The sequence below is a fragment of the Nanorana parkeri genome, unplaced genomic scaffold (genome assembly GCF_000935625.1).
Source record: "Nanorana parkeri isolate BGI_ZX_2015 unplaced genomic scaffold, ASM93562v1 scaffold1597, whole genome shotgun sequence".
In the NCBI taxonomy this organism is placed as follows: domain Eukaryota; kingdom Metazoa; phylum Chordata; class Amphibia; order Anura; family Dicroglossidae; genus Nanorana; species Nanorana parkeri.
The window spans coordinates 209,341-222,688 of record NW_017307865.1 but is presented as its reverse complement, the minus strand read 5'-3'; the positions used below and the strand labels follow the sequence as shown (position 1 = coordinate 222,688).

At 42.4% G+C, this 13,348-nt stretch overlaps 1 protein-coding gene across 3 annotated transcripts in view; it reads right to left on the bottom strand.

The window, feature by feature from the left end:
- The window catches only part of ACOT9 (acyl-CoA thioesterase 9), a 19,652-nt gene extending 7,099 nt beyond the window's left edge, over window positions 1-12,553 (bottom strand). For 2 of the 3 annotated variants that reach the window (XM_018570793.1, XM_018570795.1), the window contains exons 1-8: window positions 12,521-12,553; window positions 10,578-10,675; window positions 7,914-7,940; window positions 4,910-4,955; window positions 4,648-4,818; window positions 2,721-2,758; window positions 1,924-2,007; window positions 800-903 (exon numbers count right to left, since the gene is read on the bottom strand). In XM_018570793.1, the coding sequence (XP_018426295.1) occupies window positions 800-903; window positions 1,924-2,007; window positions 2,721-2,758; window positions 4,648-4,818; window positions 4,910-4,955; window positions 7,914-7,940; window positions 10,578-10,675; window positions 12,521-12,537 (585 nt within the window). In that variant the 5' untranslated portion in view covers window positions 12,538-12,553. The remainder of the gene's footprint in view (window positions 1-799; window positions 904-1,923; window positions 2,008-2,720; window positions 2,759-4,647; window positions 4,819-4,909; window positions 4,956-7,913; window positions 7,941-10,577; window positions 10,676-12,520) is intronic. The other variant, XM_018570794.1, reaches the window with a different exon arrangement.
- Window positions 12,554-13,348: the final 795 nt, after the last annotated feature.

Below are 13,348 nucleotides of genomic sequence, written 5' to 3'. Positions count from 1 at the left end.
ACTGCATTTAAAAAAAAAAAAAAAACTCTGTGAAAGGAAAAAAAAAAAAAAAAATTAAAAAAAAAAAAAAAAAAAAAACTACGCACGCCGACCCGACCGCATGCGATGAAGTAACGCTGCATAATGAAGAACAATTGACATCACCGCTAGCTCCGCTCAACTGTTTCCTATTGGCCGGCACCTGTCAGAGTCTTCTAGCAGGTCGTGGACAATAAATAACAACTTGGTGGAGCCGGCCCTGACGTCTTGGCCGGCTTCGCCCAGTTGTTGTTTAATGACACATCAGCGTCCCCAGGTCATTTGGGGACACTGATCTGTCATTACAACTGGGCGGAGCGAGTCGTGAGATCATGGCTGGCTCTGCCCAGCTGTCATTTGCGTGGAGATCAGTCGGCTTCGGCCGACCTTTCTTCACGCTTCGCCTGTCACTACGGCTCAGCTGAGACGAAGCATATGCATTCGGCTCGGCCGCTGTACGGCTATAGTGAATAGCCCGTACAGCAGCCCTTCGGTTCGACTGAACCGAAGGGCTCAGACGGCCAAAGTGAGCCGAAGGATCAGCTGAAGCTACGGCTGGATCCTTTGGCTCATTAGTGAATAAAGATATATAATAATATCAGCGACTTAACTATACAAGAGGATTGTTGTGTAAGCTTTTTTTTTTAATAAGTATTGTTATTTCTTTTAGACACAAAAACGTTCCCAGTAAATCACATTTAAATAATAATAATAAAAAAAAACAGATGACTATTTTATGAGCTACCTAGAATATCAGATAGAGGTATTATACAATACTCACCTGTAACATATGCATTTTGACTTCCATGGAAGTTTTCCCAACCCATGACACATGGCCAGTCAGCTTAATGTCACAGTCAGGAGAAATGATCTGCTTACGTAGATCTGAAATATGTAATGATAAACACAATGCAATTCAGTAAAGCAAGGCATTTAATTTTTGCCAAATGTCAGCTGGGTCATAAGTATGTTATGGTATAGGAACTGTTCCTCTAAAATATGCCACAGAGGAGGATTTACATCACTGGGGTCCCGGTTCACATCCCGGTCAGGACACCATCTGCATGACGTTTGCATGTTCTCCCTGTACCTACGTGGATTTCCTCCAGGTACTCCGGTTTTCTCCAACACTCCAAATACACGTTGGTAGGTTAAATGGCTCCTTTATAAATTGGCCCCGTATGTATCCATGTTAGATAGAGATCTTAGATTGTAAGCTCTTTAATGGCAGGAACTGATGATAATGTACAGTATGCAAAGTGCTGTGTAAATTGTCATCGCAATACAAATAGCCATAGTAATTAAATAAAATCACTATTCACAGAAACATTATCAATGGATATTACTGAATGATGCTATGACTTTGAAAGATGTTCTATGAATGGATCAATATACGGTCACAGCAGAAAACAAACCTGGTACCAAGTCTGGATTTTTTCATCCCAGAGATCTTTAAGCCCCCATTCACACCTGAGTATTTTGTTGAGCATTTCCCAAAGACCGACAATGCACAACATGAAGAATCCCATTATTTTTAATGGTGCCTGCTCACACCTGAGTGTTGTGTGCCTTGTCGCTCCAAAAAGTATGTGAGCTTTTTTCAGACAGAATCACGTGTTTTCGGCCTCTTAGGTTTTAAAAAGAGTGCCTGTAACGTGCATTTGTGTGCCCAGTACCTGTCTCCGCTTTCCATTGGCTAAAACAAAAATGTTAAAGCCTAGAAAAAAACAAATAATCAGTGGTAAAACGTGTACGAATTGTCTGAACACTCAAGTGTGAATGAGAGTTAAGGAAGCTAAAAAATCTGAGTGCAAACTATATGCAAGTTTCAAGTGTGTATTCTAGGTCATTAATTAATGGCATGAGCAGCTCTAAAAAGGATTCCTGGTATGCGATATCACTCACCAATCTTGTCCACCAAGGCAGTGACAATTGAAAGAGGAGATGTGTGACGTGATTCAGACTTGGTATGGGTGTAGCAAATGAGAACTAGTAGAGAGGAAACAAAAATCAGTATATACTGCAATAACTTCCATATACTTCAACATAGAGCTGTATAAAATGCCCTAATACTACAACTAGAAAAAAATCCCTTTTCTGAGAATACGTTTACAGCAGAAGGAAGAATGTACAGACCAATACTTCCAGAATCTGAATCTTTTTTGAAATATATATTATATGTATTTATTTAAAGTGGTGAGAGGATAGAACCACTGTGATAATGGCTGTCTTTGTCCCCGTTAGGAAAATTCATTCTCTCCAATTGTCCTGATCCCCAATGTCGACAGGAAACCAAAGTGAGGGTGAAGCCAGATTTTAGAGTTAGATACCTTTAGCTGTGTTTAAGCCATGTCACAGTAACACTTATGTGGCTGGTGACAAGGCGCCAGGGTCAAGATAGCTACCAGAGTATTTATCTTTTTCTATGGTGTCACACCCTCAATGCCACCACTGCTCTCACTAGCAAGTGAAGTTCAGCAGTGTTATGGCCAGCGATGAAGCTACACTCATCAGGAAAGATGCCCATTACACCACAGGTATTCTGCTGTTGGTTAGGTGTTTATATTGGCAGGCATTCCTTAAACCTGCACATTATTTCATCTGTGAAACAACTTCACACTGTATTTTTAGATCTGAATTCCTTCTATCAAACACAAATGCTATGCACTCTAGTTCTATGTTGATGCAGTGAAATATTGTACCTCCCAAGCTGTCAAGATCTTCAAGGATTCTACCAAACCTACAACAACAAAAATGCAATAATTACATAAAACAAAATTCAACCATACAAAAATAACCAATATTCCATTTAAACAATAAACACAAAATATCTAGGACATCCTAAAAGCACTGATGGGCTGTAGAGTGTAGTGACATTTTGATATTAACTCATACACTTCATATTGTTGATATTAATGAGCATTTTACATTATTAATATTTTGTAATAGCTAAACTGATTTAGTCCTGGAAGTTGAGCAGTACTATACAGACGTATACAGATGAACTTAAGATGAACCCTAAGAGTATACAAGACACCCTCGGCATGTGAGCATGTGTGAGTCCATGTGCTGGGCTGACAGAATTAATATAGAGGAGTGTAGAAAGAATTAGGAGACATACTGTCTGCAGGAATGTCAGATTTATGGCTAGTTGCAGTGATGTAGGACTTGGGAGCCAATGATATTGTAGCCTATATGGTTGTACTGTAACATTTCTTATAACAAGGGGCCTGCAAGTCTCAGTCGCAGATGCTGCAGTGCCGTCCGTCCGTTTTTTTACTACGGGCGGACGGCAAGAGGTTAAACTACTTGTTGCTTGTTCCCAGCTGCAGCTGTTATCATTAAGGTGTACGTTTAATAAACCGTGATAAAACTAGCTTTATCACGAGTCAACTTTACTCAGCAGATCTCTTTGTTTTTCTTGGCTGCACAGAGGCTGTTTAATAACCTGCGAAAAGAAAACTTATCACACAAAACAGCTGTAAAAGGCTGAGATAAGTCGTCACGGTGATCAGTAGAGAAAGCAATGTGGGGAATGTATTCAGAGCTGCACAATGACATCCTTTGTGATAATCTACAATCCTCCTGACAAGATCATAGTTTACTCTGCCAAACCACCCAATAACAATATTAAAAAGCACCTCTATAGCAAAGTGCAACAGTTATTTCTCTGTTAAAATGATGAAAATGGCTAAAAAGCAGGATTTACATGTTCCGATTTGTTCAAAAACATGAATCAAACTACCAGAGGCGGCCACAATGTGAGGCAGTGATGGGGTTAAACATTCTAAATGGGCACTCTGATGAGCCAAGCAATGTAAGTGGGCACTCTGACACATGCTGGAAATTAGAATGTTTGGCGTCACTGAAAAATGGTGTTACAGACTGTTATGTGTGGAGTGCAATGTATCTGCCTCTAAAACATATATTATATATATCTAGATATATCTATCTATCTATAGATATATCTAGATATATATATATCTATCTAGATATACATATATATCTAGATAGATATATATATATCTAGATATATCTATAGATAGATAGATATATCTAGATATATATAATCGCCTGCAGTGTGTCACGGGCTTCAATCAGCAGTAGCCAGTAGCAATGGCTGGGCAGCCAACCATTGCTATTGGCATAAATGTCCCAAAATGTCAGAAATCCAGAAGAGAAGCATCTGTGCTTCATTTTAACTGTTCCTGAAGGTTCCTTAAGGAACTAGGTTTATGACAAGTTCCTGTATCTTTGCTCAGTGCTTCTCGAGAAAAAGGCCTTTATCACAAGGTCTGACAGGGTGCTAAATCAAGGTCACTTTTCACAATACTTATCCAGTGATAAAGCTGTTCTCTACTTTTCTCCCTTTATTAAACAGGTACGTTCCCATTACTTTCTGTGTACTTATCACCAGGATGAGAAGAGGTGAGATATTTCAGTTCCTACCTGACTTATCACGGGTTATTAAACACCATTTTCTAGACTTTTCACTTTGCTAAGGTGAGAAAAGCCTTCTCACTGCTTATCACACTCTTTCACAGTTTATTAAACGTACACCTAAACCTGCTAAAAGAAGCTTCTCCTGGTCTGATCCTTTGCTATTCTACTTCATTAGGTTGTTGTTACCGGACATTGTTGTAAACATTCAAGTATTTTTCCCGTAGTTCTGGCTGGCTACCAAGCGGCAACATGACCTCAATGTAGCTGTCCTTCATTTTGCGTGCTGGGAGGTCCTCTTGACTCTTGGCCAGTAAAGACTGTAGAGCCTTTCTTTCCTCCATGGCTTGCACATGATCTCTGTTACAATACAGGACAATTTATAAAATATTTTTAAAGGTTGGCAAAACTTGCACCTGATATGTCGACATACTAGGGGAAAGCACCTTACCGCCAGTTTGTAGAGACTCCAACTATTTCCCTAAGTTTATCACGCACTGAAAGAGAAGCCAACAGTCACTGTTACTATACAGAGAAAAAAACCAAGATAGAGATAGACAGGACAATGAGAAAAGGAAGAGATGCAGCCCTTGAAAACTGCCACCATAGGGCCAATTCTAACTTATTAAGATCAAGTAAAAAAAGAAACCTTTCAATGAAAATAACTAACAAAACTTAATTTAAAGAATGCATATTGCATTTAAAAAAAGCCAACACTGGTCTCTTAAGATTGACCACTTCTGAAACTGGGATCAGGGAAAGGGAGGGTATGTACTGCGTAAATCACATTCACCACATGGTCTGTGATCTGCTGTTTACAGTCTAAGTTTGTACTGACCTGTGCAACCCCCTGGCCTGCGCCTCTATCGCCCTACTGCTTGCAGATCTCCCTACAGATTGTTATAACCTTGATACCTTGTACAGGTATTAGTGGAAGATCAAGCAAACTCATACTAACTGGAACATTCAGTCACCATATTGGTGGAATAGGCAGAGGCTAAAGCAATCCATATGTGCAAATACCAGTGCATCAAGTGCTACTGTTGTCAAAACAGCCCGAGCACCGCTCAGTATAGGACAGGCATAACAAAATATAAGGAAACAAGGAATCGTTTTATTTTACACCCTTGTTTCCCTTTGAGAATGACTTATGGCAGGGGTAGCCAAACTTCGGCCCTCCAGCTGTCGTAAAACCACAAATCCTGTCACGCATCTGCCTCTGGAAGTCATGCATGTGGCTGCCAGAGTCTTGCAATGGCTAATGGGTTTTGTGGTTTCATCACAGCTGGAGGACCAAAATTTGGCTACCCCTATATTATGGCAATCATCCTGCCACCTATGATTTTTTTTTAATAGGTGAAGCGTTCAAAGCACTGATATAGTTGTTTATACATTTTTAAAACCACCATCTTGCATTTGTACCTTGCTCTCTATGTTATCAAAGATCTTTTCATACACTTCAAATGTCTCTATCCATAATCATCCTCTATGAACTAACTACCGTACATAGCTGGTCTGTTCGTATACTAACTACATAGCTTGTTCAACGGGGGAACAGATCTTACAGGAAATGCAGGTATTCTTGCTTTTGTCTATAAAATGATACACAAGTAGCTACATTACCACCAAGCACAGTAAAAGCCATCAAAACAAAGATAAGGCAGAAATGTTTTCATGCATGTGTGAGTGGCTTGATGGTGCATGCAACAGTGCATTTTGCTGGCTGGATTTATTTCCAAAAAGCTTCATTATTCAGTGCAGAGATATCCAAAGATGTTACTGAAATTAATATTTTGTAACCAAATGGGGGTAAACTCATTAAAATTCTATACATTATAACTGAGCTAAAGCTGACCATACACTGGTAGAATGTCATATGAAAAATCTTGGCAGAACATTCAATAATGATAAATGTTGTTCGAAATGGTTTGATTTTAACATTTGATTTTGGAATGAATGGCGTTCCCTGAATTGAAACCACATTTACTGTTAGAGTTTTGTTCAAAAATCAATCGATGATTTGACCCCATTCATTATTAGAAGATTAAACATTCTGAAAACAGTTATTTTCAAATGGCCAGTGTAAGACATAATCATTTACTTGTTGGTTTGCAGACTGCAAACTGAACCACAGCTAATACAATCCTGGAGAGCAAACTAACATTAAAAAGGAGAACTATGGGGAGAGTGAATTACACTCATCCTCATAGTTCAAACCGACGTGTGACATTAAAACTGTCACATGTTGGCTCTATTGATCAGCAAGTGAGCGAACACATACCGCCGCTCATCTCCCTGCAGAGAGCGGTGACTGATAATCACGGCTCCCAGCAGGGATTCCCCCCTCCCCTCTTCGATCCTCCAGCGCTGACTGGAGGGATGGATGGGAAAGGGGGCGGGCATAGCTGGCTCTGCCTCTAGATAGGCAAAGCCCGCTGTCAGTCAGTCAGCCAGCGGAGTGGATCTAGACAGTATTGTCAGGTTTCATCCCGGCTGTGGCGCTCTCAGCATATACTGGGCAATAGCCAGCTACATAATAAGTTTTGTGTCACGGGAGTACGTTAGCATATGTCCTCCCGTGACCCTGAGGAGAGCTATGGGGAAAAAAAAGGTTACCCCATAGTTCTCTTTTAAGTACAGTATTTTAAGCTGGCCGCACACTGGCCAATCAAATTGTTAATTTATAAAACACAACTAACTGGTTTACCAGATCTGGCTGTGCATGCAAAGAAATCCATCTCAACATTGCAGAATGGACATCCGCATTGAAATTTCTGATTCTGACTGTGTGATCGGTAATAGAGGCACAATAACCTAATGCTTAGACACATGGAGTTCTTGAAGGACAAGATGTTCTGTTTTTTGCTTTTCAAAGTCTGAACAGGAAAGTATCTTAATTCAGTCCTGGAAATACCCTGAGAACAACACCATATACATGGCAAGGTAACTTTATTACCAATACATTGGGGGCTAAATGATAAATCTTCTGCCCGGTGTATAGTGCGGTGAATGCTGTTCGCATGACACTATCGCTACTAGATGTTGCTGTGGAGCATAAGAACTTAATATGTTTCTTGGCTCCATCTAGTAGCGGTAACGCAGTGTGAGTGGCATGTGCCCAGCTATACCCTGGGTGGAAGATTTATAAATCTGGCCCATAGCATTTAATAATATTAAGGTAATTTGTGTTATGATTAAATGTTTCTAATAAACCAAGGCGAGGGTTTTTTTCCAGTTTGTTTTTTGTTTGTTTAAATATTACATTTATTGTGTAAATTAAGCAGAGTGTGCACAGTCAACCATAATTCAATATGTTTATTTAAAATCCTTTTTAATTTATTCACAATGTGCTTGACAAATGTTCAGTGCGTCCACGAGCCAGAGCAAAATACACAGAGGATGTAAGAGGCTTAAAGCAAAGCGAGTCTATAAAAATGCTTTAGGTTACCACACACCATTATTCACATGGACAGGTATGCATCCTACAAGGGAAAACATAAAAATTTACACAAGCAAGGTACAATTGAGGTAACATAACATGTGAATTCCTACAAGCACACAGCTGTGAATCGGTGGTCTCATGAAAAGTTGAGGGTGGTCCTCCAACCTCCCAGTACAGTGGAAAGGTTGAGTCGTCTCATGCTGCTAGGAACCGATGCTGCACACTTTACACATGCAAACTTAGAATGCAACTACTACTTCAGATGATGCCATCTGCCTCATGAGATCCAATAGGATGAATATGGTGAGGTCCCCTATCATTTGAGATTTCTGGTTTTCGGGACCTAGAAACTGCAGTCAAGATTCACCTGTATTGAACGGTGCAGCTCCTCATTTTAGCTATCATGACACTTTACGATGGCTGCAATACACCATCTTTATTAATGTACACACCTGGATAAAGGAATCCAAATAGTAAAGGAACATAAAAGTAGAAAGCTCGAAGTGTCTGCATGTACTACATTTTATTTTCCAGAGCTCTCCCTGAGGCTTTTAACCCAACCGACAGCTTGGAATTCGGGGCTGCACCCACTTAGCCAGCCACCACGTCACCCTCTTTACTGTTCAGAGGCACAGGGGCGGTTAGGAAGAGCTTACACTTAACTAGAGGTTGCCAGTGTACAGTATACTGCCTGTTCCCAGTTATATGACTCCATGGCCACTTTGGAAGATAACACAATGGGGGGATTGATCAAAAACGGGAGCACACAGAATCTAAAGCAGTTGCCCACAGTAACCAAACAGCTTCTCTCTTCAATTTGGCTTTGAAAATGAAAGGTAGAAACTGATTGGTTGTCATGAGCAAATGCCCCTTTGCTCTAGTTGTGATAAATTCCCCTCAATGTTTGTTCAGGACTTCTAAGTTTACTTAAATAACTTTTTCAAAGGTTGCTTTAAAGCAGCAGTGGGGAACCTCCGGCCCTCCAGCTCTGGTAAAACTACAAATCCCATGATGTATATGTCTCTGGGAGTCATGCCTGTGAGAATCTTGAAATGACTCGTGGGATTTGTAGTTTCCCTACAGCTGGAGGGCCGGAGGTTCCCCAACCCTGCTTTAAAAGGAAACCTCCTCTTATGGCAAGACCATTCACCTAAAGCCGCTCCTCTTCACTGCCCAACTGACCGCAGCTCTCCAGCATCATCACGCACAATGCAGGACCAGCATTGCTCATGAGGACAGTAAGGGCCAGCCCAAATCCCAGAAATGTTGGAGAGTGGGAAAGAGCACCAGCTGCCAAGGAATAAAATAAACATTGTGTTTATTTCCCTACCCCTAGACCAGGGGTCAGCAACCAGCGGCTCCGGAGCCGCATGTGGCTCTTTCATCCCTCTGCTGCGGCTCCCTGTTCCTGAGAAAGCGTTGGAATGCTTCACCTTTTGGCGGTCACACATTCCACCGCCAAAAAAACAGGGCGGGATTACATTGAAATGTGTGACCACGTCACCGGTCACACATTTTAACATAGTCACAAACTTTGATAGAACACCGCCATCAGGGGGGTACGGCCGGTACCCATGTGAGGGGTCTGGGGGGCCTCTTAAATGAGTATCAGCTATACCAGGGGCGGCATGGCAGAGGTGACAGGGGAGGGGGTGGAGGAGGCCAGGACCCAGCAGCAGCAGGTAAGAGGAGTTGGGAAGAGGTACAGGGAAAGGGACCCCGGCAACCAGCCCACCTGAGGCGCTGCAGAGCCCACCATAGAGAGTCTCAGATGGTTTGTGCAGGATCTATGGTGTGCTCTGCAAGGTCACTCGCAGGTGGGCTCTGCGGTGTCTCAGGCAAGTTCAGAGTCCAGTGCGTTACTAAGCCCACATATATCTATATACATGCTATACATAGCATAAAGGTAAAAAAACGATATATGCCGTGTTATCTTCATTTTAGATGTCAAAAGGGTGTTGTGGCTCCAGGTGTTTTCTCTTCTGTGGGAAATGGGTCCAAATGGCTCTTTGAGTGTTTAAGGTTGCTGACCCCTGCCCTAGACAAAACAAACATTTAACTCTTGTTGTGTAGAGGGACCCCCATTTTTGCACGAGTCTAATTTTTTTATTTTTTTCCCCCCCCCCCCCCATCTACTTCTCCTGCCGGCTCATATGTTTTAAAATGACAATAGCTGTGGGGGAGGAGCAAAAATTAGACTCATCCAATGGTTGATGCTTGCGACAGCTGGGGAGCTCTCCAAGTTCTTGTCTTGGAAAAACAGAATGATTAGCCTTTATATTGAGGAGCTAGGGCGGGTCTAAATACTTTAGCAAAAGAAAACTCGACAGGGCTGACACCACTCAGTCCACAAAAATGCTGTGTGTTGTCTGCCCACAATAGGACTTAGGAGCTGAGTGCATTTCTGGTAGATAAACAAGTATTTATTTTGTACTTGCAAAGTACTGCAAAGTTTTGTCATATTTTAATTTGTCCTGAGATACAGGTACAATTTAAATGCTAGGGATGTAAAACTTTAGACCACTTGTTGATCTTTATTTTCAGTGTCCCAAGCCTCGTGGCAAACCTGCTCAGCTCCAGAAAACAAACAAGCGTTGCCAACTGGTATCCGATAGGACTGACCCATGATGGTCTACAGTCAGGTTTTAATTCAGCGAAAAACATTTGCCAGTCTCACCTTCACTCATGTCTGGCAGTTTCCCCTTAGAGTGTACTGTACTAGCTGTCATCAACGATCTGCTGAGAAGCCGTGATATACGACAGGTCATACCAGATCTGTAAAGAAAAGAGGCAAAGGGAATTAAACTTTATTTCAGTAACAACCTGGGCCATCAAAGTGCCATCGGCTTAGGGTGGCATCAAGACATAGTCACTGACAAATGTTTAGGAACTTTTTGTATTGCCTAAATCCAATAAAGGCAGTTTGGCAGCTGACATAGTCTGACTTTTGGTTGTTGGCAACACAGAAAGTGGCTTCTCATTGGGTCATGTGGTTGGGGGTGGCAAGTGTGTTTGCTGCCCCTTTTCTGGCCAGAGCATCCCAGGTTGCTAAGAGCTCCAGGTAGACATAAAAGATACACATAAATGCAGCTATGTAATCATGAATACATCTCTAAATGCAAGCAGTAAACGTAACCTGAACCTGACTTGATATTAGTCTTTTGCAGGCTACTGTACAGCAGAGCTCACAGAGGAGGAGGCAAGTGCAGCCCGATGAGCTAATCAGGCGTGCTGCAATACAAGGAGCATAAAGATAGAAGGAGAGAGCAGACTGTCAGAGAGCTAGTCAGAGTGCTGCTTCCACCCCCCAGTCACAAAAATGGGGGGTGAGGGGGCCTGTAAGTGAAAATGCAGCAGAGAAAGATACGATCATCTCCTTTGTTAAACAGGGCTGTACTGTGGGGAAGAGCTGTGTAAAGAACCATTCACACCTATATCTTTAGGTGCGATTAGGGATTCCTGGAGCAGGAACTTGCGTTTTCCTGCTGCAGGAATCGCTAATCTGCCGTTTACAAGCAGCAGCTGTCACCCATTCAAGTTAACGATTGGGTGACAGCTAGAGCTGCAGCTAACGATTATTTTCAAAATCGATTATGTCGATTAGTTGTTGCAGCCCTAGTGACAGCCGCTGCATTTAAACACCAGAACAACGCATGTAGTCATATGTGATACGATTAAATGCGGTAAGGAATCAGTCACCCTCTAGACGCACGACCGATGAATCCATGAACATAAGGCAAATTGCCTTGTCTATGCTGCGGAACGCATATGGTGTGACTGGGCCCTTAGATTAGCTTTCAGCCATGGAGCAAGTAAAAACTCCATGGTGCCTGATAGAGCTATGCGCAGTCTTAAGGGTCTATTCACAAAAGGGTGAAGAGTTTGGAGAAGGCAGGAGAAGTGAACAAGCTAGGACAACATAGCTGAACTGGAAAGTGAGCTGAATTGGAGAATTTTTCCAAATCAGCTATTTTGTCCGAGATTATTCACTTCTCCTGCCTTCTCCAAACTCTTCACCATTTAGTGAATAGACCTGTTAGTGTGAGATCACACAATCAGCTGCGGCCGGCGCTTTCCCTTTGTTACATGTAGCTTCACAATAGGAAATGCCCTGGCCGCAGCTGATTAGGTTGGGAGGGGGATGCGTCACTGACAGTTTTGCACAGTCTCAGGTGAACTCAGTTTGCACCAAGCCCACACACACATCCCTAGTGCCTGATAGCCAGTCTATGCAAAGCTCAGGTTCACTTTACCTCTATCAGTATACATCACTGATGTATGCACTCCAGCACAATGTGAACTCCTATGTCCCCTGCAGATGATCAGTTATTGAACCTAGGGCTCCTTGTGGAGTAGGGAACTCTCTGCTCCTATAGTAAATCATGGCATTGCCTCCAGATGAGTACAGTGACATCAGACAGCTGTCACCTGCACTGTCACATTCCTGAGGCTGAAGCAGAAAAGTTCGCATCCTCCATGTCCTTCCCCTCCTCTATACCACACCCGAGTCTTATCTGTACTAGAACAGCCCAGCGTGCACATGGCACCGATATTGTAACAGAACGATGAGGAGCTCAAAACTAAACATTGTCTGAGCTCTGCACATCACAACCGATCTACCTGAGTGACAGCAGCATGTTGTTTATTAACACGAGACAAGATACACAGCCACAGACGTCTCTTCTCCAGCGCAGCGAGCGGCCAATCAGAATTTACCCCGCCCACACACTCCTCCAACACCATAGATGTAGTGGAGCAGAGCGTCTGCATACCATAGAGAGCGTGCATATAAGCGAAGTTTTTATATTCTTATCAAATTCTGCAGTAAATGTGGTTATAGTCTGGCATAGTGACGTGTGTTTAACCTGTTACAGACAATGTGAAGTTTTCAGTACTAACAGTTTACCAATTTTTTTCTAGTCATGTCATCTCACTCTATTATTCTATCCAAATGACACCAGTGACTTGGGGCTAATTTACAACGGGAGAATTGATCAAAAATGGAGCAGAAAGAATCTGGAGCTCATAGTAACCAATCAGCTCCTCATTTCAATTTCTTCAGTTAAAGAAGAACTCATGACCATGTAAAAATTAACCCTGCAAGGGTTAACTGCTAATCTTGCTCTAATGGGTAATAAAATATATTTGAACCCCTAGACTAAGGTTGACTAATGACCCCTGTACTATATGCATTACCTACTGATGACCCCTGTACTCCCTGCATTACCTACTGATGACCCCTGTACTCCATGCGTTGCCTACTGATGACCCCTGTACTCCATGCGTTGCCTACTGATGACCCCTGTACTCCATGCATTACCTACTGATGACCTCTGTACTCCATGCGTTGCGCACTGATGACCCCTGTGATCAGTGGCGGACCTAATAACCAAAGGGCCCTGGTGCAAGATTTTATCTTGGGCCCCCCTCCCAAGATGGGGGGGGGGG